Source organism: Brassica napus, chromosome A3 (assembly GCF_020379485.1).
Source record: "Brassica napus cultivar Da-Ae chromosome A3, Da-Ae, whole genome shotgun sequence".
In the NCBI taxonomy this organism is placed as follows: domain Eukaryota; kingdom Viridiplantae; phylum Streptophyta; class Magnoliopsida; order Brassicales; family Brassicaceae; genus Brassica; species Brassica napus.
In genome coordinates this window covers 37,008,074-37,034,028 of record NC_063436.1, presented here as the reverse complement: position 1 = coordinate 37,034,028, position 25,955 = coordinate 37,008,074, and the positions used below count along the sequence as shown (strand labels likewise).

At 36.2% G+C, this 25,955-nt stretch overlaps 4 protein-coding genes across 5 annotated transcripts; 1 reads left to right on the top strand and 3 right to left on the bottom strand.

Moving 5' to 3' along the window:
- Nucleotides 1-10,534: 10,534 nt before the first annotated feature.
- Nucleotides 10,535-19,589, bottom strand: LOC125607127. Its single transcript, XM_048776891.1, has 3 exons — nt 12,981-19,589; nt 12,538-12,900; nt 10,535-12,385 (listed from the first exon to the last, which is right to left on the bottom strand). Exon 1 carries the CDS (start codon nt 19,138-19,140, stop codon nt 17,815-17,817), a length of 1,326 nt encoding a protein of 441 aa, XP_048632848.1. The 5' UTR covers nt 19,141-19,589; the 3' UTR covers nt 10,535-12,385; nt 12,538-12,900; nt 12,981-17,814.
- Nucleotides 12,128-13,043, bottom strand: LOC106429528 (B3 domain-containing protein REM10-like). The gene is made up of 3 exons (XM_013870281.3): nt 12,981-13,043; nt 12,538-12,900; nt 12,128-12,385 (listed from the first exon to the last, which is right to left on the bottom strand). The coding sequence occupies exons 1-3, from the start codon at nt 13,041-13,043 to the stop codon at nt 12,128-12,130; spliced, it is 684 nt and encodes a 227-aa protein (XP_013725735.1).
- LOC106436125 lies at nt 16,165-17,527 on the bottom strand. Its single transcript, XM_048777171.1, has 2 exons — nt 16,655-17,527; nt 16,165-16,530 (listed from the first exon to the last, which is right to left on the bottom strand). Exons 1-2 carry the CDS (start codon nt 17,525-17,527, stop codon nt 16,165-16,167), a joined length of 1,239 nt encoding a protein of 412 aa, XP_048633128.1.
- A 932-nt stretch (nt 19,590-20,521) lies between the features above and the next one.
- Nucleotides 20,522-23,083, top strand: LOC106429522 (ankyrin repeat domain-containing protein 13C). 2 transcript variants are annotated; one of them, XM_013870278.3, is made up of 2 exons: nt 20,522-22,271; nt 22,395-22,662. In XM_013870278.3, exons 1-2 carry the CDS (start codon nt 20,850-20,852, stop codon nt 22,434-22,436), a joined length of 1,464 nt encoding a protein of 487 aa, XP_013725732.1. In that variant the 5' UTR covers nt 20,522-20,849; the 3' UTR covers nt 22,437-22,662. The 2 variants fall into 2 exon arrangements, with proteins under 2 accessions (XP_013725732.1, XP_013725731.1); XM_013870277.3 differs by having other exon boundaries at nt 20,542-22,271; nt 22,580-23,083.
- Nucleotides 23,084-25,955: the final 2,872 nt, after the last annotated feature.

The window sequence follows — 25,955 nt, the reverse complement described above, 5'->3', positions numbered from 1 at the left end:
TTGCATTGTCTACATTGATGATATACTAATATTTTCACATTCTATTGATGAACATTTCAAAAATCTCAAAACATTCTATTACGTTGCTAGAAAGAATGGTCTTGTTGTTTCCAAAACAAAAATGTCCCTATTTCAAACAAAGATCAGATTTTTAGGTCATTACATATCACAAGGTATGATAACCCCTATTGAAAGATCTTTAGAATTTGCAAGTAAATTCCCAGATAAAATTATTGATAAAACTCAATTACAAAGGTTCCTTGGAAGTCTCAATTATGTTTTAGATTTCTGTCCTAATATAAATAGAATAGCTAAACCGTTGCACAATCGTCTAAAGAAAAATCCAGTTCTTTGGACAAAAGAACATACTGAAATAGTTCAAAGGATTAAAAAAACAGGTCTTAGAAATCTCATGTGTGCACATAGCAGATCCGGATTTAGAGAAAATCGTAGAAACAGATGCTTCTGATATAGGATATGGGGGTATTCTTAAACAAAAGAAGCTAGATGGTCGCGAAAGTATTGTGCAATTTACGTCATCACACTGGAACGACACCCAAAAGAACTATTCTACTATTAAAAAGGAAATCTTGAGTATAGTTTTATGTATTCAAAAATTTCAAAGCTATCTTTTAAATAAAAAATTTCTTTTAAGAATTGATTGCAAAAGTGCTAAAGATGTTTTACAAAAGGATGTGAAAAACCTTGCATCAAAACAAATTTTTGCGCGATGGCAGGCGATTTTGAGTATTTTTGATTTTGAAATTGAATTTATAAAAGGAGATTCAAACTTTGTCCCAGATTTCTTGACAAGAGAATTTCTCCAAAACAAGTACAATGCCTCCGAAGAAGATAATTGACAAAGGCAAGGGAATTTCCCTGGAACCAATCTCAGAAAAACCCGAACCTACAAACACTAGCCCAAAACAGAACCCTGGATCTCAGTAACAAAAAAGAGTGCTAAAAAGGAAGAAATACCAACCACCCCAAAATCTCTTCAATCTCCAGAAGCTATCATGAATCAAATGTTACAATTGCAAAAAGCTTTCGAGCTTAGTTTTTCAAAGCAAGAGTCGGGAGAATCTTCCAAAAACCTTCCTTCTCAAGCTATTTCAAAAAATAACGAGGTCCCTTCAAAAATGATTTCAAGAGAAAACCAGACCTCAAAAATTGTTTCAAAACCTTCAAATAATTCACAAATTATTTTGAAGCAGATTTCCCAAACCACTCCATCGGAGTATTTTGAAAAACACAAATACCAAAATATTTTAAATATCGAAAAGGGATTTTTTGTGAACAATGATCCGTTTTTAACAATCGAAAAATATTTTGGCAAAAACAATTTCTTTAAACCACATAATACAGATAAAACTGTGTTATTCTTTCAAACCATTTTGGAAATTACAAATTCAGTGTCCTTCAAACAATTTTATCTAAACGAAAACCACACTGATGCTGCTTATTCCATATTCAAAATCCATAAAATCATTGCGCCATGTGATTGGGAATATGATCTTAACGACAATCTAAATTTTCCAGAAGATCTTAAAAATCTCCCTTGTTACAATGTCCCCTTTAACTATTGGGATTATTGCCAAGCATGGTACAATTCTTTTTTGATCCAATCTCCTAAACACAAACACACGTGGTTGATCTTCTTTGACACCACCTGTAACTTATCCAAATCTCCCTATTGGTTCATACCATGGTGGAACTACTTTGGTTCTATCACAGAAATATTTAAACCCAATATCCAAAAATCATTCCAAATCTTCAAGACAAATTTCATTCCGTCTGAAGAAGAAAAGAAATTTCCCCCACTAGCCCTCTTCCACTCAAAATTTCATTTTCCTTGGGTTTTTTCATGGACCCTAGAATTTACTTCTGATCCAATTCCTGTTATCCGAAGAAAATTCAGAGTCAAATGGTGGGATAAATACAAAATTCCCTCAAACCTTTACCCGTCAAATATTCTTACCTGGATAAAAGAACAAAACTCAAAAATCCAAACACTTAACCAAACACAGAACCAAACACCAGAGACAACCTTTTTCTTGGCTCAAAAATCCAAAATGTTAGCAATGTTGGCAGGAGCAAAATCTGAAGAAGAAATTAAGGCTATCTCCTTACAATTTCTACCGTCAATGTCAGATCAAATCTCTTGTACTTCAGGAAGTGATTCAGGGTCCCAAGTGCCAGATATCGATGAAGAAATTTTCGGCAACAGTGGAGTTTAAATCTCTCTCCCCAAGAAATGCAAATCTCCTCAAAATCCAAAACGTATCTTTGTTGCAACTCTGTCAGATACGGTTACATTGTTACGAATATTTTCCACGATCTCTTGTCGCAATACCCGATAAAAATCCAAAACATCAAATAAGTGCTTTCTCCTGTAGCCATGAAGACCAAGGTCCACTTCCAGCAGACAGCAAACAATTATGGAGCTTAATGGAGCAAGCTTTTGCTAGTGGAGTTATCCATATATGCCACTTTTATTTTTATTTTTATTTTAATTTTTTTAATTTCACCCTTGTAAACTCCTATATAAAGGAGTCTTTACTTCAGTTGTAAACCAAGTTCTCATTCTCCCATTCTCCTACTCTTTCATTCATATCTCCTCTTACATTCTCTCCAGTCCTTGTAATCGAGAACATTGCTACAATCTCTTTTTAAGTAAGTTTTTAATAAATAAACTTTTAATTATATTTTTCTTGTTTCATTTTCTCGTTTTAGTATTATGCTTTAGTTTAAGTGGCTGCTCTAACCGCCCATATTTCTGTTTTATTTTTAAGTTATATTTCAATCTGTTTCATATATGTTTTAATTTACTTTTTATTATAAATGTTTAATTATGCTTTCTCCACGATCGTTGTCTGATGGTATCAGAGCCATCAGACAACGATCGCAATAAATTTTATTTTTTAATTGGTTTGAAGATTATGCTTCTAAGAACAATATAAATTTTCCTTTTTCTAAAACAGTGAATCCAATTACCAATCGCAATAAAACTCCTGAATGGGAAACACTTGCTAATGGTAAAATTATTCGCTCAAATCATCCTCCTCCCCAAGGGATAAAGCTAGATTGGTTAGGAACCCCAATTGAAGCAATTCCTTTTAAACGACCCCAAGAAGATGATAAAGCTAATATAAAAAATATCATTGTTCAAAACAATTTTTCAAACACTAATCTTGGTACAATAAGCAAACAACTTGATAGGATTGAAAAATCAATCCAAAATCAAAACCCCATTCCAATGGAGTCTCCTTCTGAAAAGAAAAACAAAAGTCCCATGTTTAAACCTTTCCAAATTTCCAATTCAAGTGTCAAAACTTACCAAGACACAAACCTTGAATTCATTCGTGCCCTCCAAAGTCAATTAAGTAAAGCTGAAATAGGAGATAGTAGCATGCCACATATTTCTGATATCCCCGATACTCCTACATCAAAAATCCAAATAAACACTCTAGCCAATGATTCAGACATTAGTGAATGTTCTGATCAAAATTCTGTCCCAAAAATAAACCGTCTTGATTGGCAAAACCATCAAGATCGTCAATTAATCTCAGCCCCTGATCTAGGACAAATCCAACCAATAGAGCAATCTCGATTTAACTCATCATCAGTCTATGACTGGAATATTGATGGTATATCTGAATATAACATTTTAAGTTTTCTCCAAAAAATGACAATGGCCGCAAACGCTTATAGAACCCAAATAGGAAATGAGGATAAAACCGTAGCTGAACTCCTAATAGAGCTGGCTTTTTGGGACAGCTAAAAGGATGGTGGGATAATTACCTAACCAATCAGCAACGAACATAAATCCTAGATTCAATTAAAACGGATGAAGATAATGTACCAATCCTAGATAATCTCGGAAATCCTCAACAAGATGCTGTTGCTACTTTAGTCATAGCCATAACCTTGCATTTTATAGGAGACCCCTCGGTCCTTAGAGATAAAAATGCTGAACTCCTTTCAAACCTTAAATGCAAAAAACTAAGTGATTTCTAATGGTACAAAAACACATTTCTTACTAGAGTCTTACTCCGTCAGGATTCTAACCAACCTTTTTGGAAAGAAAAATTCCTAGCTGGCCTTCCTACTCTCTTAGGAGACAAAGTTAGAAACAAAATTAGAGATTCCATGGGAACCCAAATAATAGACTATGATGATTTCACTTATGGAGAGTTGGTCAGTATTGTTCAACAAGAAGGTCTTAGGATATGCCAAGACCTGAAACTCCAGAAACATCTTAAATGGGAACTCAAAAGAACGAAAGTAGAATTAGGATCATTCTGTAAACAATTTGAAATAGACCCCAATCAAGGTAGTAAATCTTGTGTAGGAGATTGTAACAAAAACTACTACTCTAAAAATAAGTCTAGAAAACATTCTAGAAACTATAAAAGTTTTAGAAGTCGTGAAAATTCATGGAAAAAACCCCAAAACAAATTCCCTTCAAAGGAAACCCCAGCCAAAAAACCTTTCTATAAAGATCTTACATGCATCAAATGCAATAAGAAAGGTCACACTTCAAAGTTTTGCCGTTTTAATCGCAAAATCCAGGAACTAAACCTCGGAGAAGAAATTTCAAATAAAATAGCTAATCTTTTACTAAATGATTCTTCTTCGTCATATGACTCTGACTCATCTGTGGCTTCTGAAAAAGCCCTTCAGGTTGATGAACTAAATAGCTCATCATCTAGTTCAGAATCAAATGAAAAGAATATCTATGTCCTCACTAAAGATCAAGAATTACAACTTGAAATATTAAATTACATTTCTGATCCAAGCCTAAAACAGAAATTTCTTGAGAAAATTATTTCCTCTTTAAACGAAAAAGATGATAAAAACATAGATAATTCCCCAAAATCTCATGGTCCAAGTTCCTCCAAATCCTCTTATGATCTCACCACTATTCTCAACAAAAGAAAGAAAGACACCTCGAAAACAACAATACAAGATCTTAGGATTGAAATCAAAGAAGTAAAAAATGATCTAAAAATCCTCAAAGAAAAACAAAGACAAGATTCTGAATATTTTCACTCGATCATATCTTCCATCAAAGATCCTCATGAATCTAGTTCGGAAGAACAAGAAAATGATTGCCTAAATAATCAAGATGAAAATCTCAAAGAACAAATTCAATCTCTAGATATGGCCCCTAATGATTTCCTTTTCGTTCTACGAGAAATAACTTCTCGAAAATATAAAATTAGAGTCACCATTGTTTTTTCTGAAAATTACAAAATTGATACAATTGTTTTGTTCGACACTGGTGCAGATCTTAATTGCATCAAGTCTGGGCTTGTTCCAAAATGTTTTCATCTAGAAACTAAAGAAAAACTATATGCTGCAAATAACTCTAAACTTCGTATAACATCTAAAGCAGAAGCTTCAATATTAAAAGAAAATATTCTTATTAAAACTGCATTCGTTCTCACGGATGATATATATCAAAATGTTATTTTAGGAACACCATTTATTAATTTGATCACACCATATAAAGTTATGGATGATAAAATTTCCTTCAAAAATCAAAATATAAAATTATCTTTTAAATTTCTCGAAACACCAAAAAAGCGAAGTCTAAACTTAATAAAAGCTTGTTCTATACAATAAAAGCATAATAATGGCTCTGATACCATCAGACAACGATCGTGGAGAAAGCATAATTAAACATTTATAATAAAAAGTAAATTAAAACATATATGAAACAGATTGAAATATAACTTAAAAATAAAACAGAAATATGGGCGGTTAGACCAGCCACTTAAACATAAAGCATAATACTAAAACGAGAAAATGAAACAAGAAAAATATAACTAAAAGTTTATTTATTAAAAACTTACTTAAAAAGAGATTGTAGCAATGTTCTCGATTACAAGGACTGGAGAGAATGTAAGAGGAGATATGAATGAAAGAGTAGGAGAATGGGAGAATGAGAACTTGGTTTACAACTGAAGTAAAGACTCCTTTATATAGGAGTTTACAAGGGTGAAATTAAGAAAATAAAAATAAAAATAAAAATAAAAGTGGCATATATGGATAACTCCACTAGCAAAAGCTTGCTCCATTAAGCTCCATAATTGTTTGCTGTCTGCTGGAAGTGGACCTTGGTCTTCATGGCTACAGGAGAAAGCACTTATTTGATGTTTTGGATTTTTATCGGGTATTGCGACAAGAGATCGTGGAAAATATTCGTAACAATGTAACCGTATCTGACAGAGTTGCAACAAAGATACGTTTTGGATTTTGAGGAGATTTGTATTTCTTGGGGAGAGAGATTTAAACTCCACTGTTGCCGAAAATTTCTTCATCGATATCTGGCACTTGGGACCCTGAATCACTCCCTGAAGTACGAGAGATTTGATCTGACATTGACGGTAGAAATTGTAAGGAGATAGCCTTAATTTCTTCTTCAGATTTGCACCTGCCAACATTGCTAACATTTTGGATTTTTGAGCCAAGAAAAAAGTTGTCTCTGGTGTTTGGTTCTGTGTTTGGTTAAGTGTTTGGATTTTTGAGTTTTGTTCTTTTATCCAGGTAAGAATATTTGACGGGTAAAGGTTTGAGGGAATTTTGTATTTATCCCACCATTTGACTCTGAATTTTCTTCGGATAACAGGAATTGGATCAGAAGTAAATTCTAGGGTCCATGAAAAAACCCAAGGAAAATGAAATTTTGAGTGGAAGAGGGCTAGTGGGGGAACTTTCTTTTCTTCTTCAGACGGAATGAAATTTGTCTTGAAGATTTGGAATGATTTTTGGATATTGGGTTTAAATATTTCTGTGACAGAACCAAAGTAGTTCCACCATGGTATGAACCAATAGGGAGATTTGGATAAGTTACAGGTGGTGTCAAAGAAGATCAACCACGTGTGTTTGTGTTTAGGAGATTGGATCAAAAAAGAATTGTACCATGCTTGGCAATAATCCCAATAGTTAAAGGGGACATTGTAACAAGGGAGATTTTTAAGATCTTCTGGAAAATTTAGATTGTCGTTAAGATCATATTCCCAATCACATGGCGCAATGATTTTATGGATTTTGAATGTGGAATAAGCAGCATCAGTGTGGTTTTCGTTTAGATAAAAATGTTTGAAGGACACTGAATCTGTAATTTCCAAAATGGTTTGAAAGAATAACACAGTTTTATCTGTATTATGTGGTTTAAAGAAATTGTTTTTGCCAAAATATTTTTCGATTGTTAAAAACGGATCATTGTTCACAAAAAATCCCTTTTCGATATTTATAATATTTTGGTATGTGTGTTTTTCAAAATACTCCGATGGAGTGGTTTGGGAAAATCTGCTTCAAAATAATTTGTGAATTATTTGAAGGTTTTGAAACAATTTTTGAGGTCTGGTTTTCTCTTGAAATCATTTTTGAAGGGACCTCGTTATTTTTTGAAATAGCTTGAGAAGGAAGGTTTTTGGAAGATTCTCCCAACTCTTGCTTTGAAAAACTAAGCTCGAAAGCTTTTTGCAATTGTAACATTTGATTCATGATAGCTTCTGGAGATTGAAGAGATTTTGGGGTGGTTGGTATTTCTTCCTTTTTAGCACTCTTTTTTTGTTACTGAGATCCAGGGTTCTGTTTTTGGGCTAGTGTTTGTAGGTTCGGGTTTTTCTGAGATTGGTTCCAGGGAAATTCCCTTGCCTTTGTCAATTATCTTCTTCGGAGGCATTGTACCTGTTTTGGAGAAATTCTCTTGTCAAGAAATCTGGGACAAAGTTTGAATCTCCTTTTATAAATTCAATTTCAAAATCAAAAATACTCAAAATCGCCTGCCATCGCGCAAAAATTTGTTTTGATGCAAGGTTTTTCACATCCCTTTGTAAAACATCTTTAGCACTTTTGCAATCAATTCTTAAAAGAAATTTTTTATTTAAAAGATCGCTTTGAAATTTTTGAATACATAAAACTATACTCAAGATTTCCTTTTTAATAGTAGAATAGTTCTTTTGGGTGTCGTTCCAGTGTGATGACGTAAATTGCACAATACTTTCGCGACCATCTAGCTTCTTTTGTTTAAGAATACCCCCATATCCTATATCAGAAGCATCTGTTTCTACGATTTTCTCTAAATCCGGATCTGCTATGTGCAGACATGGGATTTCTAAGACCTGTTTTTTAATCCTTTGAACTATTTCAGTATGTTCTTTTGTCCAAGGAACTGGATTTTTCTTTAGACGATTGTGCAGCGGTTTAGCTATTCTATTTATATTACGACAGAAATCTAAAACATAATTGAGACTTCCAAGGAACCTTTGTAATTGAGTTTTATCAATAATTTTATCTGGGAATTTACTTGCAAATTCTAAAGATCTTTCAATAGGGGTTATCATACCTTGTGATATGTAATGACCTAAAAATCTGATCTTTGTTTGAAATAGGGACATTTTTGTTTTGGAAACAACAAGACCATTCTTTCTAGCAACGTAAGAGAATGTTTTGAGATTTTTGAAATGTTCATCAATAGAATGTGAAAATATTAGTATATCATCAATGTAGACAATGCAAAATTTTGAATAATCAGAAAATATATCATTCATGATTCTTTGAAATTCAGAAGGTGCATTTTTTAAACCAAATGGCATTACATTCCATTGGTACTGACCAAAAGGGACTGTAAATGCTGTTTTATAACGATCATTCTCAGATATCTGAATTTGCCAAAATCCTGATTTTAGATCAAACTTTGAGAATATGTGGGCAGAGTAAAGTCTTTGAAGTAAATCTTTTTTATTTGGTATTGGATATCTAATCCATTTTAAAGCAGTGTTTAAAGGTTTGTAATTAATTACTAATCTTGGGGTTCCTCTTTCAATTTAAGAATTTTTATTTACATAAAAAGCAGCACAAGACCAAGGAGATCTTGATTTCGAAATCAGTCCTTTTTCTAGAAGATCCGAAATTTCTTTTCTACAATGTTTTTCTAATTCTGAGTTCATTTGAATTGGACGAGCTTTTGTGGGAATCTCTTTTTCAAGAAAATTTTCATCATAAGGTAAATCAACAATATGTTGTTTTCGATTCCAAAAAGCAGTTGGTAAATCTGAACAAATTTCTTTCTCAAATAACTTATTTAAGTTTGAAATTTTTTCTTTTATCTCTTTTGAATTTAAGGTTTCTAAGGTTTTTTGAAGTAAAACTTCTGATTTTAAATGTTCAAGGTGGAAGGTTTTACTATGGATTACAGAGTTTAGAAAGTTTTCTTGTATAGAACAAGCTTTTATTAAGTTTAGACTTCGCTTTTTTGGTGTTTCAAGAAATTTAAAAGATAATTTTATATTTTGATTTTTGAAGGAAATTTTATCATCCATAACTTTATATGGTGTGATCAAATTAATAAATGGTGTTCCTAAAATAACATTTTGATATATATCATCCGTGAGAACGAATGCGGTTTTAATAAGAATATTTTCTTTTAATATTGAAGCTTCTGCTTTAGATGTTATACGAAGTTTAGAGTTATTTGCAGCAGATAGTTTTTCTTTAGTTTCTAGATGAAAACATTTTGGAACAAGCCCAGACTTGATGCAATTAAGATCTGCACCAGTGTCGAACAAAGCAATTGTATCAATTTTGTAATTTTCAGAAAAAACAATGGTGACTCTAATTTTATATTTTCTAGAAGTTATTTCTCGTAGAACGAAAAGGAAATCATTAGGGGCCATATCTAGAGATTGAATTTGTTCTTTGAGATTTTCATCTTGATTATTTAGGCAATCATTTTCTTGTTCTTCCGAACTAGATTCATGAGGATCTTTGATGGAAGATATGATCGAGTGAAAATATTCAGAATCTTGTCTTTGTTTTTCTTTGAGGATTTTTAGATCATTTTTTACTTCTTTGATTTCAATCCTAAGATCTTGTATTGTTGTTTTCGAGGTGTCTTTCTTTCTTTTGTTGAGAATAGTGGTGAGATCATAAGAGGATTTGGAGGAACTTGGACCATGAGATTTTGGGGAATTATCTATGTTTTTATCATCTTTTTCGTTTAAAGAGGAAATAATTTTCTCAAGAAATTTCTGTTTTAGGCTTGGATCAGAAATGTAATTTAAAATTTCAAGTTGTAATTCTTGATCTTTAGTGAGGACATAGATATTCTTTTCATTTGATTCTGAACTAGATGATGAGCTATTTAGTTCATCAACCTGAAGGGCTTTTTCAGAAGCCACAGATGAGTCAGAGTCATATGACGAAGAAGAATCATTTAGTAAAAGATTAGCTATTTTATTTGAAATTTCTTCTCCGAGGTTTAGTTCCTGGATTTTGCGATTAAAACGGCAAAACTTTGAAGTGTGACCTTTCTTATTGCATTTGAAGCATGTAAGATCTTTATAGAAAGGTTTTTTGGCTGGGGTTTCCTTTGAAGGGAATTTGTTTTGGGGTTTTTTCCATGAATTTTCACGACTTCTAAAACTTTTATAGTTCTAGAATGTTTTCTAGACTTATTTTTAGAGTAGTAGTTTTTGTTACAATCTCCTACACAAGATTTACTACCTTGATTGGGGTCTATTTCAAATTGTTTACAGAATGATCCTAATTCTACTTTCGTTCTTTTGAGTTTCCATTTAAGATGTTTCTGGAGTTTCAGGTCTTGGCATATCCTAAGACCTTCTTGTTGAACAATACTGACCAACTCTCCATAAGTGAAATCATCATAGTCTATTATTTGGGTTCCCATGGAATCTCTAATTTTGTTTCTAACTTTGTCTCCTAAGAGAGTAGGAAGGCCAGCTAGGAATTTTTCTTTCCGAAAAGGTTGGTTAGAATCCTGACGGAGTAAGACTCTAGTAAGAAATGTGTTTTTGTACCATTGGAAATCACTTAGTTTTTTGCATTTAAGGTTTGAAAAGAGTTCAGCATTTTTATCTCTAAGGACCGAGGGGTCTCCTATAAAATGCAAGGTTATGGCTATGACTAAAGTAGCAACAGCATCTTGTTGAGGATTTCCGAGATTATCTAGGATTGGTACATTATCTTCATCCGCTTTAATTGAATCTAGTATTTCTGTTCGTTGCTGATTGGTTAGGTAATTATCCCACCATCCTTTTAGCTGTCCCGAAAAGCCAGCTATTAGGAGTTCAGCTACGGTTTTATCCTCATTTCCTATTTGGGTTCTATAAGCGTTTGCGGCCATTGTCATTTTTTGGAGAAAACTTAAAATGTTATATTCAGATATACCATCAATATTCCAGTCATAGACTGATGATGAGTTAAATCGAGATTTCTCTATTGGTTGGATTTGTCCTAAATCAGGGGCTGAGATTAATTGACGATCTTGATGGTTTTGCCAATCAATACGGTTTATTTTTGGGACAGAATTTTGATCAGAACATTCACTAATGTCTGAATCATTGGCTAGAGTGTTTATTTGGATTTTTGATGTAGGAGTATCGGGGATATCAGAAATATGTGGCATGCTACTATCTCCTATTTCAGCTTTACTTAATTGACTTTGGAGGGCACGAATGAACTCAAGGTTTGTGTCTTGGTAAGTTTTGACACTTGAATTGGAAATTTGGAAAGGTTTAAACATGGGACTTTTGTTTTTCTTTTCAGAAGGAGACTCCATTGGAATGCGGTTTTGATTTTGGATTGATTTTTCAATCCTATCAAGTTGTTTGCTTATTGTACCAAGATTAGTAACTCAGCTATTACGTTCAATGCAACTCAGCCAGTACGTTAATTAATTCATAATCAAACAATAACCCAGCCATAATACGAGTATTCGTCAGTCATAACGTTTTAATAACTCAGTTATAACGTTCACTGCAATTCAGCCGTTACGTTAATTAAGTCACTATCAAACAATAACCCAGCCATAATATGAGTATTCGTCAGTCATAATGTTTTAATAACTCAGTTATAACGTTCACTGCAACTCAGCCGTTACGTTAATTAAGTCATAATCAAACAATAACCCAGCCATTATATGAGTATTCGTCAGTCATAATAAGATAGTAACTCAGCTATAACGTTCAGTGGAAGTCAGTCATAATCAAACAATAACATAAACAATAACTCAACCATAATATGAATATTAGTCAGCCATAAAAAGAGACATACATAAATTTCTGGTTCGACATACATAAGTTTAGGTTCAAAATTACTCTTCCCTTTCCGGACATACACACATTAATGGAGTAGTTTTCCCATCTCCAACCACATTGAACACAAATAAGTCTCCTATGGCGCATCTGTTAGCACGACAGAACTTTCTCCAGCCTCTTCTGATGTAATACATGCTGTCTGCTTCGCTAAATCGCAAACTCACAGTCCATGAATTTCCCTCTTTGTTGACAAGTATTATCTCTTGGCATTGTTTGTTCAAAGCAGTACAAGTCGTAGCTCCCTCAGGAAGATACTGCAAACACAGAACGTAAAGACACAGAACAGATCAAACCATATGTTAATAACTAACTAAATACTGCAAACACAGAACGTAAAGACACTGAACAGATCAAACCATATGTTAATAACTAACTAAATATGGTCTATAACTGAAAATCGACTCACAAGTTTGTCTTCTTTTAGATTCGAAGCAGTGACCTCAGCCTGAAAACAATAGTCAAATGAGAAAGAAGGAGCATCATCCGCATCGGCTTCTTCCTTGATGATGTGAGGATGTGTATACTGAATCTCACAACAGCTAGGACCAAATGGTGTGACATGAAACACCATATCTCCTTCGTGTTTGAAGATGACAATGTCACCGATTTGAAGGTCATGTGCTGTGGTGAAATCTTTCCAACCTCCGGTGAGTCTCCTGCCTTCTTGTATCACTTCCCAAGTTTGATCTGTAGCGTCCGATCTTAGTTTCCATGTTTTCCGGTTTGTCTTCCCTTCTATGTGCTGTGAGAAGAAGCCAAGTGGTATTGTCTGCAGATCAGAAAAGCCAAAGTTAAGCAAACTCTAAAATAAGAACATATACACATGAGAAATAGAGAGTGTGTGTCTACCACGCCACTGTGGAAATCGGGAAGCAGAGGCTTCAAGAAATGAGGTTTGTGCGAATTAGGCATCTGCAAACAAGAAAAGAATGGGAAGAAAACATCATCGAACCTAAGCTGAATCCACAAATCTGCAAAAGAGAGGCTTCGGTTTTACCTTCGTATCGAGACGCTTCGAAATCGCCTTTCGTCGAGAGCTTTTCTTTTTTTTTCGCGTTGGGACGAAAATGATTTCTTTTTTTTTTCCTTGTGTAAAGTAAATAATGCCGGAAAATAGAACTCAGCCGTAACATTGTTAATAATTAATAATGCCGAAAAATAAAACTCAGTCGTAACATTGTTAATAATTAATAATGCCGAAGAATAAAACTCAGCCGTAACATTGTTAATAATTAATAATGCCGAAGAATAAAACTCAGCCGTAACATTGTTAATAATTAATAATACCGAAAACTAAACCTCAGCCGTAAAATTGTTAATATTTAATGATGTCGAAAAATAAAAGTTGGCCAAAAGAGTCATACATAATTTAACTCAGTGTCGAGTTATGTCATGACACGCATGTCCGAGTAATTTACGATATCGAGGTCATTATATGTTTATTTTATTTGGACACGCGTGATCTTTATATTTAATATGATTTCCCTATTATATTTCCAATATTTACAAGTAAAAGATAAAGGAAAAACCAGAGTCGACTTCTAAAACCTAAAGTAAGTCTCTTTCGTCCAAAATCGATTTTGAATTATTTTTTGTATTTTGGCCTTGTTCGATTTTGCATTATTTTTGTGTGCTATGATGTATAAATTAGATGGATCTACAGCGTGGAATTCCAAGGACGTGCGACTGTGGAGCTGCTACCATTGTGTTAACGTCAGGTACAATAAAGAATCCGGGTAGAAGATTTTATCGATGTGGAGCAAATTCGGGTCAAAACCATGTTTTCAAATGGCTTGATGAAGCATATGATGAAGAGTTTGTAGTTGTGGCAAACAAACTCGCGACGATAGAGCAGGATTTGGCCGCTATAAAAGCAGAATTAGATGATATGAAGAAAGACATAATTGAGATCATAAGAATTATTGAATGTCTTAGGATGAAGTCTTAAATGTATTAGTTGCTACTACTACTTCTTTGTTTACTCAGATTCTGTACTCATAAGTCAGTCTATGTTTATGTAACTCGGATTTAACTCAGCCGTTGTTAATTTCTTCCGAAACAACAACTCAGCCGTAACATGTAATAATATCAGTCTTAACGTTTAGGTGAACAATCAAAAAACAGTCATATTTCTAACAATCAAAAAACAATCAAAACTTAGGCATTAAATAAAGCCATAAGATGAATAAATGAGAATAACTCAGCCATAAGATGAAAATAAGTCAGCCATAAGATGAAAATAACTCAGCCATAAGATGAAAATAAGTCAGCCATAAGATGAAAATAACTCAGCCATAAGATGAAAATAAGTCAGCCATAAGATGAAAATAACTCAGCCATAAGAAAATAAGTCAGCCATAAAAACATAATATATAATTTTTTTGTTCGACATACATAATGGCATAGCAAAAAACATAAAAAAGATAAGATTCTGATGTAGAGACATCTTCACCAGTTACTTGTGTCCCTAAACAGGCTTATCGGTTCAAAATCACGAAAGAACAATGAAATCTCTTTGATCCAGAAACAACGCTCACACATGTTGTCGTCCTTAGTCACATCAATGTGCCATAGGCAGAGACATTGTCGGTCCACAACATTTGCACATTGGCAAAGGTAGAAGGACGGAACATAAGTAGAAGTGAACATGGCCTTAATTTGACGGAACTCGTCAGTATGCCACAAACTCCATCCCCATTTCGCATCTCGAACAAGTTTCCCGACCCTGTCAACAGTTGCTCTTGGAATTCTCCGAAAATACTGCGCATCACCGTAAAAGATTGCTTGAGTCATAGCGTGTGTATACACTGCACGCTCATATCCTGCATCTGCTGCACGCTTGATGAGAGAAAGGCCATAATCTTGCTCATCGTATGAGTAGAAAAACTGTACACCCTTTACATAAATTGTGCTTGGATTGTTCTCAGCGTAGCAAGTTTTCAACAACTGAGATGGCATAATGAGACCCCAGGGAAAGGATAACACATCGAAATAATGGTATACCCTACGCATCTCTGCTAACGCCTTCATCGACCTGGACGATGCTCTGAGGCGGTAGAGATCTTGGAAGGAGTTACGGGCCACACGTTCAACCACCATTGCCTGAAGATCTTCAGGCAATTCAAGCAGAGGGAAATATTCCATTTTCTCTGAGAGGACAGTTGTGTAAAAGATAGAGAGTTGAAGATGTGTAATTGTTTGAGAAGTACCTTATTTATCTGCAGTTAACGGTTGTAGTTTCGTATCGCGGCGTTTCTTATTTCTTATTTTGAGCGGGAATTTAATCCATAACTCAGCCGTGTATTACAATAACTCAGCCTTAGTTGACTTCGCGACGTTTCGTGTTTCTAGCGGGGAAGTTTTTTTCAACTGCGTTTGAATAAAAGAGCTGACATTAGAAATCACGACAATTATTAGGCGTGTGAGTAACATTATCTCAGCCAATAAAGATTAATTTCTCTTAATTTAATTCGCTACTTTCGTATTCCACTTTAAAATCAATAATTACGTAGGGGCTATTACGTAACGTAGGGCAATTAAGTACGGACATTTCGTTTTTCGATGTCTGTGTCTCTCTTGAGTAATGGGAAGCGGGCTAGTCCCCGAAAATGCCAATACAAGACTTGCTTATATTGGTCAAGTAATAATCCAGCCGTAGTGCAAATCAATGAAAATAAAAACCCAACCACAATACAAAATTTGAAAAACATTAACGCAGCCGTCATAGAACATTAAAACAAAAAAACCCAGCCGTATTACAACACAAAACCCAGCCGTATTACAACACAAAACCCAGCCGTATTACAATTAATAATCCAGCCGTTGTGCAAATCAATGAAAATAAAACCCAGCCGTATTACAACACAAAACCCAGCCGTATTACAACACAAAACCCAGCCGTATTACAAAACAACATGAAAAGCAATTGCTTATATCGGACAAGTTCTCGCATTATGTCCACTTTGACTGCAACGAGAACATATGTGCTCTTTCCTAGGACGTTTGTTTGCAAGTGCAACTTCTAAAGCAGATTTCATCCTATTTTTTTAGGTCTTCCCGGTTGTTGACGAATAAACGGTGGAAAGCACTGTACGTTAGCCACGTTATCTGGAACAGGTAGCGCTGAGTCAACCGGCATGACCGATTCAGCGTATGCGCTAGCTAAATAAGTGCTTTTATAGTAAGGACTGCACAGTGATATACGAGAAACATTTCTTTCCTCTGCAGCTGCGATTGCGTGTACACATGGTATTTTCTCGACATCGAAACGCCGACATGTGCACTTTCGCTCAACCAAATTAACAACATTCAAAGACTCGCCAGCAGCGCCATATTTAACTTCAGTGTGATGGTCATCAATCCTTTGAACCGTCCAATCCCGGGAGGCACTTACACGTCCCTATTAACAAAACCCAATATTCGTGAAACGGCTTACTTATTATTTATAAAGCTGGCTTATGCAATATAACGACTGACTTATTAGATTTAAAGACTGACTTATTTTACTGTTACGACTGACTTACTTGTAATAGTTTCTCCACACCGCGCGTGAGTGTGGTTGACTGCGATCTGGCATCCACTCTTCGTTCAGCAAACCATCTGGTCATCATAACCCGTATCGATTCCAATATTCGAACAATGTTAAGACCTCTAGCATGCGATAATGCTCTGTTCATTGATTCCGCTATGTTCGTAGTCATCAAATTGTACCTCTCGCCCGGGAAATAAACACGTGTCCACAGTCTGACATCAGCTCTTTCGAGGTAGCCGTGGAGATCAGGATTAAGTGCTTCAATCTCCTCGAAAATCATATCAAAGTCAGACATTCTAAAACATCTCGCCGCTTTCTTCACCAGCCGAAATACATCTTTTCCTTTGTACCGTCCCAATATGTTTTTATACAAATGATAGGTGCATATTCCACGAGCAGCTAACGGATACACATTTGTAATTGCTTTCCCTATCGAGTTATGCCTATCTGATATTATCGCAAGACCCTCCTGGTCAGGAATCAACACTTTTAGTTGCGTAAAAAACCAATTCCACGAATCATCATTTTCAGTGTCAACCACTGCGAAGGCTATTGGAAAAATCTGAAAGTTACCATCCTGAGCTAGTGCTGTGAGTAGCGTCCCTTTATATTTACCATTAAGAAACGTACCGTCGACGACAACAACTTTGCGCATGAAAGGAAACCCATTAACGCTCGCACCAAACGCAAGAAACACATACATGAATCTTCCAAGCTCATCGATTTGAAGACGCGTAACTGTATTCGGATTTGCCCTTCTTATCATGTATAAGTAAGAAGGCAAGAGTTCAAAACCACACTCAGGTGTGCCCTCATCGATTTTCCTTGCACATTTAAGCGTCCGGTGTGATTTCCAATAATCCATCTACTCACATGAAAAAACAATTTACATAACTCAGCCACATCATATCATTAAGACGGTCACAACGTAAACATAACTCAACCATAGTTTTGTAACTCAGTCATTTCTAACATAAAATAACCCAGCCTATACTCTACCATAACTCAGCCACATCATATCAAATAATCCTGCTCTTATGAAAAAACAATTTACATAACTCAGCCACATCATATCATTAAGACGGTCACAACGTAAACATAACTCAACCATAGTTTTGTAACTCAGCCATTTCTAACATAAAATAACCCAGCCTATACTCTACCATAACTCAGCCGTTGTAACATAATTACCTTTACACCAAACTGCTTAGTGATAGCTATTCCGACACTCTCAGGGCGAACAGCCGGACCAACGTCGCCGAGAAAGTTCTTGTACAACTCTCCTAAAATATCCGGTGTTGCATTTCGAGATCGATTAGAACGCTCAGTTACAGAACATGCATGATCCGAGTCGTAAATACGAATATAAAACTGCGGGGACAATCCTTCGGTAGATGCACGAACTCTCCATGTACATCCATCAACCCAACACTTAACAACGTATGTTGTCAGGTTTGATATTTCTACATCAAAATCAAATTGATGCCTCACTGTAAAAAGTTTCAGTCGTCTCTTCAAATGCTTTTTAGTCAAGTATCGTTGTCCTACCGCAAGGTCTAACGACGACATCTCCAACTTCAAAACCTCCAGATTCCCTTTAGATTCGCTCATCAAGAAGTTCTGATATCTCTTCTTGGAAGGTAGCGTTGGTGAATCTTCGTCTTCTTCGATAGGAGACTCACCGTATGTGCTGAAGTTATCATCTTCAGATGACGCACCGTCCGAGTCATCGAACATATCAAATCGACTTTCAAATTCATCATCTTCTTCGTTTTCTTTGCCTATTTCATCTTCTCCGGCTACGTCGTGTATTTCAACGTTACTAAAGCAGTCATTCTCAATTTCATCTTGTTCATCCTCCAAACTGCAACCATCGTAACTCCCATTCTCTATAGACTCAACTTCTAAAGCTTCTTCTTCTAAAGCTTCTTCTTCTGAAGCGTCTTCTTCTGAAGCTTCTTCTTCTGAAGCTTCTTCTTCTGAAGCTTCTACGTCTGAGCTGTCATCCTTTTTCTCTGTAATCTCCACACAGAGACGTAGTTGTTCGCTTTTCTTTAAGCTTAGAAAACATTGCAATTGGCGAGTGTTGGACACGTAAACTGGTGGAGTGTTGTGCGCCATTGTTTTCAATGTTTTATTCGAAAACATGTAGCTAAGCAGAATATGAACCTTCAAATCATTCAAACCGTAATCGTCGATGACAGACTTTGTGAAATCTTCAAGTTTAGTTTTTTCATCTAAATGAAGAACTCTACACCCTCTACTGTCGACGTTGAATACATATCGTTTTTTCATAATCCATTTACCGGAAACAATAATAACGGGATCCATTACCATATGAGAAAGATGAAGAGGATAGATAACTGAGATGATGAAGAAGAAAAGAAAGGCTGTGTAATCATTCAAAAATAAGATGAAGAAGACAACTGAAAGGTCTCGTAACTCAGTTGTAAATTGGGCGACCGTTAGTGATGACATGTCAAATCCGAGTTGATGACATGGCAGATGACATGGAACATCGGTTAATCAGCCGACAAACAAATCAGTAACTCAGCCAAAATAAGTCAGCCATCATGTTTACACTTTGTCAGCCAATACATGGAAACATTCTAGTAATTAATCTTTTGACAGTAAGTCAGCCGCAATAAGGATGAACAACCATATGTCAGCCGTATCGTTACGTAAATCAGCCATCAAACGAGAACATTCTAGTAATTAATCTTTCGTTCATACGTCAGCCGCAAAGCAGCTGAGTTTACTGTTTATCCATGCTTTAACGGCTGACTAATACAAACCCAGTCGTAACAGCATCCCATAACTCAGCCGTGGCTTCAATAACCCAGCCCATCCATGTTCCTTTACTCAGCTGAAAAAAAGTTTCTCAGCCGTTTCTTAACCACGACTCAGCCAAATTTTCTAGAAATCAAACCGCCGATGTATAAGTCAGCCGTCATTTGTATCATTAAGTCAGCCGTGGTCACATAACTCAGCCGGATTTCTGTAAATCAGTTGTATCGGCAAGCTGACTTATAGTTTTAAGTCAGCCATTTTCTCTTAAGTCAGTCGTATGTATTAAGTCAGCCGTAACGTAAAGATAAATCGGCCGTAATTACGTATCTATCGCTTAACAGCTGACTTAATGAAAATACGGACGCGAATTCCTCCGTGGCGCCGGTTTTTTGCCTACGTGGCAGCGAAAAGTAATGGCATTCTCGTAAATACGTGTTTTCTCATAACGTAAAAAAAGGGTACGCTTGGTATCGAAAATATTTTAGTAATAAAAAAAGATCTGTATCATTCTAGTCAATACACCTAAAATATGTAACATTCTAGTAAACTTCCCATAAAATAAACAAGCGGATTGGTTGATCGGTTAGAGGGAACAAAGTCTTTTCTATCGTTTATATGTAATTCTCTGTTGCTAATTTGCACTTGGTCACGACAAAGTGATTATTTCCTCACTTTTCTTTCTTTATCTTTGCTCCGTACCTTGCTGTTCTTGTTGTGTCATTTCAAATTGAAAAAGTATATGATTAGAGAGACAGTAGTCATTTTATCAACTCAGACAAATTACATAAGAAAACAAAAAAAATCAAATTAACATCACTATCTCGAAACAAATCAATTATTGTGTAATGTACAAGATCATTATTATCTACGAACAAAGTATGGGCTCTCATATAATTTTGTTAAGCGAGTAAGAACCTTTTTACTAATTATCAATCATATATATTCCAAAAATATCATGAAATACTATTTATATTGTACCTTGCTTTATACCATGTCATAATAAGATGTACTTTTGTGTATAGGGACTAAAGTGCAAAATTTGCAACAAATAAATCTGAAAATTCAAAAAGAAATTGTGCAAAAGACAAAAAGCCCAAATAAGAAAACAAAGAAAAAGAAAAAGAGAACTGACAAAAAGCCCAGAAATATCCTGATTACGACTCTCTCCCCTCACGCCTCCCCAAATAAAGAGAGAGCAACCAAAAACCCTATTTTTAAAAAACTAAAATAAAACAAAATAATAAATGAATAACGTAAACTAATTAAATTACTCTCCACCAACATCCGTTTCAGCTTCCATCGAAGAAGACGAAGTAGAAGCTTTCACTTTCTGAGGAGTTAGTTTTTATTTTCTTCAATTCTCCTAGCGCTTTTCACTGTAACGCTCGCCGGAGACCATGGCTCGTCCTTCTTCGGCGTCTGCAACGGCCAAGCTTCCTTCTATCAAACCAGAGGATTACGGTCACAGTCCCGTACACTACGCCGTCGTTTTGGGAGATCACGCTGCACTATCTCGTCTTCTCTCATCCGTCCCAAAGCTCGGAGATCCAGAGCAGATCCGCACCGAGTCCGACTCACTGAGCCAAGAACGAATCGCGGATCAGATCTCCGCCGTCCTTGACCGCCGCGACGTTCCCTCACGCGAAACGCCGCTCCATCTAGCGGTTAGACTCAACGACCTGTTCGCAGCAAAGGCGATTTCATCCGCCGGCGCCGACATTTCCCTCCACAACTCCGCGGGATGGAATCCGTTACAGGAGGCGTTCTGTCGCCGGAACTCTGAGATTATGAAAGTGCTTCTTAGACATCACCACCGTTTAGCGTGGTGCAAATGGCGGAGGCGGTTACCGCGATTGATCGGTGTTCTCCGTCGTATGAGAGATTTCTACATGGAGATCTCTTTCCACTTCGAGAGCTCTGTGATTCCTTTCGTCGGCAAAATCGCTCCCTCTGACACCTACAAGATCTGGAAACGCGACGGAAACCTCCGCGCTGATACTACCTTAGCTGGATTCGACGGTTTGAAAATCCAGCGTGCCGATCAAAGCTTTCTTTTCCTCGGTGACGGTGACGAATCTCTCGACATCTCTCCCGGATCGTTGCTTGTGCTGAATCGAGACGACCGTAAGATCCTTGACGCGTTTGAGAGTGCTGGAGCTCCGATTAGCGATTCGGATATCGCCGGATTCTGTTCACAGTCTAGCTTGTACCGTCCGGGGATGGATGTTACTAAAGCTGAGCTCGTCGGGAGGATGAATTGGCGGCGGCAAGAGAAGATGGAGAGCGTCGGAGATTGGAAAGCTAGGGTTTACGAAATTCAGAAAGTGACTTTCAGTTTCAGGTCTCGGAAAATCGTCAACGAAGGAGATTCAAGCGAACAAGTTCAACCTCTGGAGCTTGACGAAGACGACGATGGATTCCTAGTAGCGGAGAATCCGAGTTTCTTAGCTCCTCAAAGGTCACAGAGACGGCACAGTAGCTTCGTCAACGAAGACAGAGATTGGATTTCCGTTGGGAGAAAAAGCGTCGACGTCTATCCCTCCGCCGCCCCACCACCGAGAAGATCAGTAACTCAATTCCAGCCTCCGAGAAGGTCAGTGGCCGTCCCTTCAACGGTGAATCCTCCACCGTCTCCTCAGATCAAAGAGAAGGAATTCGTCAAGAGCTTGCATCCGTCTGTTTGGTTAACGGAACAGTTTCCGTTAAAGACCGAAGAGCTTCTTCCGTTACTCGACATTTTAGCGAACAAGGTCAAAGCCGTCGCGAGAATGCGTGAGCTCCTCACCACAAAGTTCCCGCCGGGAACTTTCCCAGTCAAGGTAAGGGTAATCTCGTAAATAGCTTTTCAGTTTGTTACTCTTCCTAAGGTAGGCGTAGGAAACATTACGACCGTTAAACCCAATGTAGTCAACTATCTGACGTGTCATTCTTTCATTGTGTAGCATGTTAAGCGTTATGACTTTGCCACGTCAATAGTACCGTGACGTTACATGTCACGGATTGGTCAGGGGGAACCAAAGCTAGGCTGTTTTCTTTTTTGCTATTTTAGATCTTTAATTTTGGGAAATTGTGCTTTTAAACCTTTTTATGTTTTGGTGATAAACAAAATCTTTTTGGTGGGACACAGTTGTCGATTCCGGTGGTCCCGACGGTCAAAGTTGTGATCACTTTCACCAAGTTCGTCGATCTTCCACCAGCGGAGCGATTCTACACACCACTCTCAAGTCCCAGATTCCTCTCCTGTGCTGACCAATGGGATGATGATGAGGAAAAATCAGACGCTCGGAATTCAACCTCACGGCCATCGTCGTGGTTGAGACGCGCCGGATTAGGCTCACAGAGGCGGACAGATGAGGAGGATCAACAATCACCGGACCCATTTGCTATACCTATTGGGTATAAGTGGACAAGCATGAAGAATAACAATAAGTCAGATAGTAAAATGAAGAGATCAAAGTCTACTAAGAGATCTAAGTGAAAGAAGATATAATCTCTAGTATTTCTTTTTGTTCTTGTTCTTGTTGATATTCTGAAATTAGTAATTAGTCAATATAGTGGAATTATTTCTGGATGTAGTTTTTTTGTTTACTATACATTTTTTCAAATCTGAAATGGTTATAAGATTCAAATACTGTCATCTTTTCTCTTTTTTTCCCATAGGTCATGGTCTAAAAGAGTTAACAATAAACGCTTTATATGGATGCAAGACTAAAGTAAAAAAAAAAAAAAACGTAGAAAAACAGCTATGTGTTCATGCTTTTATTTATGGGCCAACATAGGTTTACCAGACGTTGAATTAACTTTTCTATATACCAAAACAATATATATATATATATATATATATATATATATATATATTCCTTGGTATTCTGTACTAAAGTTCGAATTAATGACTTTTGATAAAGCAATAATGAATGTTCTGCTTTAGGTTACATAAGACGCAAAATCTTATTCTTGGTATGATAAACTGAAATCCTTAGTACATTAATAGAGGGTCTTGGAAACTTGGAGGTGAAGGTAAATAACGTGGGACATGCTTTAGTAGATTTGTGACGCTTAAATTTTCGTAGGATTTATGTCGAAATAACGTTTTTTTCTTATTTTCTTAGAATAAAAAAAACTGCAAAGCAAGATGAGTACTCCTTCTATATCAAAATAAGTGGACTTTAAAAATTTTGCACACCGATTAAGAAATTATAAAATTTTATTTGATTTTTCTCGTTTGTATAAGAACAACAATAAATACAGATAATTCAACAAAAAAATCATGTTGTAAAATACAAATTGTCAAAAAAAAAATTTGCATTTACTTTTTACATGGAAACTTAAAAACATCACTTAGAGTGAAACAATTTTTTTTTTTTAAAACACCACTTAAAATGATACGGAAGGAGTATATCACATGGAATGGGACATGTTTAGATGTCTTAAATCAAGACCTACATCTTATCTTTATACCAAGATATTCCAAAATAATGTTTGCTTTGCAAGTTGGAAACGAACAAACATTGAGGAAGTTAAGTGCATCCAAAGACAAATCCCAAAAATACAATTATTTAACAAATTAAATAAATCAAAAGATTTGAAGTTTGAACCCTGGCAACAAGAAAAGGACAACCGAAATTGTGGTAAAAAAGGGGCAACCTAAATAATAATAATTTACAGTATTTTTGTAAAAAACAAAACTAAAGAACAAATTTAGTGTAAACTTTATTGATTTTATATTTCAATCTATTTTTATATTGGTTGAAATGTAATTAGATGGCTCAGCATATCAACTTATAACTCACCTCAATTCTAGGGTTTTATCGAAAACTTTTAGAAACCTGACTTCTTGGGTTGATGAACTTAATCAAAATCAATACAAGACTCTCGAATTGATGACATAACCAAATCAATGCAAGTCTTTACAGAAAACTTTAGTTTTATTATCTTTCAAAACTGTGTCATAAAAGCCAAAGCACATTGACTATATAAGTCTTATGGGTTGGTTATAAAACTCCTAACCCTTATTAAAACAGAAAACCTAATAACCCAAAAGGAAACATATGACTTAAACATGAAAAATAAAATTATAAAGAAAGCTGACATAGGTAGATAACGTGGTGGTGAAGGTATTATGATGATGGATCAGGTCCCTCGGGGTTAAGAAGATTTGACCCCAAATCTTGACCTGAATCAGATGAACATAACGAGACAAATGGCAAACGTTGACGACATTAGAAGTGGTGATATGAGCTGGGAGCTGAAGACGATAGGGATTGTCATTGATACGTTATAGTACTTCAAGGGGGCCAATTGTCTTGGCTTTCAACTTACTATAGGCATGAGATGGCATCCTATCTTTAGTCAAGAATGCCCAAACACGATCGCCAACTTCAAACACAACACACCTGCGATGACTGTCAACTTTAAACTCATAATGCTCGGCCGAAGTCTGTAGATTAGAAAGGACTTGTGCGTGAACCGAGTTAATGGTGTTAATGAAATCAGCTGCAAAACCATGATCACTTGTATGATCCGGCAGAGTAGTAAGGTCAAGGGTCCGCAAGGAACCATGCCATAAATAACTTGGAACAAACTGAAACCAGAACTTCTGTTCAACGCATGGTTATGTGCAAATTCGGCTTGAGGGAGCTTAGAGTCCCACGACTTGATTAAGTCTCCAAAAGGGAACAAAGTAATATGCCCAAAGATCGATTGGTAACTTCTGTCTGACCATCCGTTTAAGGATGATAAGCTGAACTCATACAAGACTAGTGCCTAATAATTTCCAAAGAGAGCGCCAAAAATTTCCTAAGAAACGGGAATACCGATCAGACACAGTGAACGTAGGTAAACCATGTAGGCGATAGATTTCCCAAAAGAACAAAGTGGCAACTTGAATGGCTTCGGTTTTCTTCTTACATGGGATAAAGTGGACCATTTTGGACAAACGATCCACTAGCACACATATATAATCAAAGCCCTTTTGAATACCCGGAAGACCCATGATGAAATCCATTCTAATGTCGGTCCATGGCTGAGTAGGTATAGGAAGTGGTAGATATAGACCGGCAATAGCCGCATGACCTTTGAATTGTTGACAACGACACATCTCTCAACAAAGCGTTCAACATTTCGGCGCAAGATTGGCCAAAAGTAAGAACATGAGACAAGATGGAGTGTGGAATCCCAACCAATGCGGCCTTCATTATGTGTCTTGAGGATGAACTGGAGGCGTAGACTACAAGCCGGTGCACAAACACGACCACCCCGAAAGAAAAAATCATCATGGAGCATATAGTCGTGTGATAAATCATATTTGAGATCTTCCAAAACGCTTCCAAAGAATGCATCGGACTCGTATAACTCGGTAAATGATGCCAAACCAGGAACATTAACTTGAAGCACATCAAGAAGTGTACGACGACGACTTAATGCGTCAGCGACACAATTGGAGACACCGGACATATGCTTAATTACAAACGTGAGTTGTTGTAAGTAGACGACCCACACGGCAT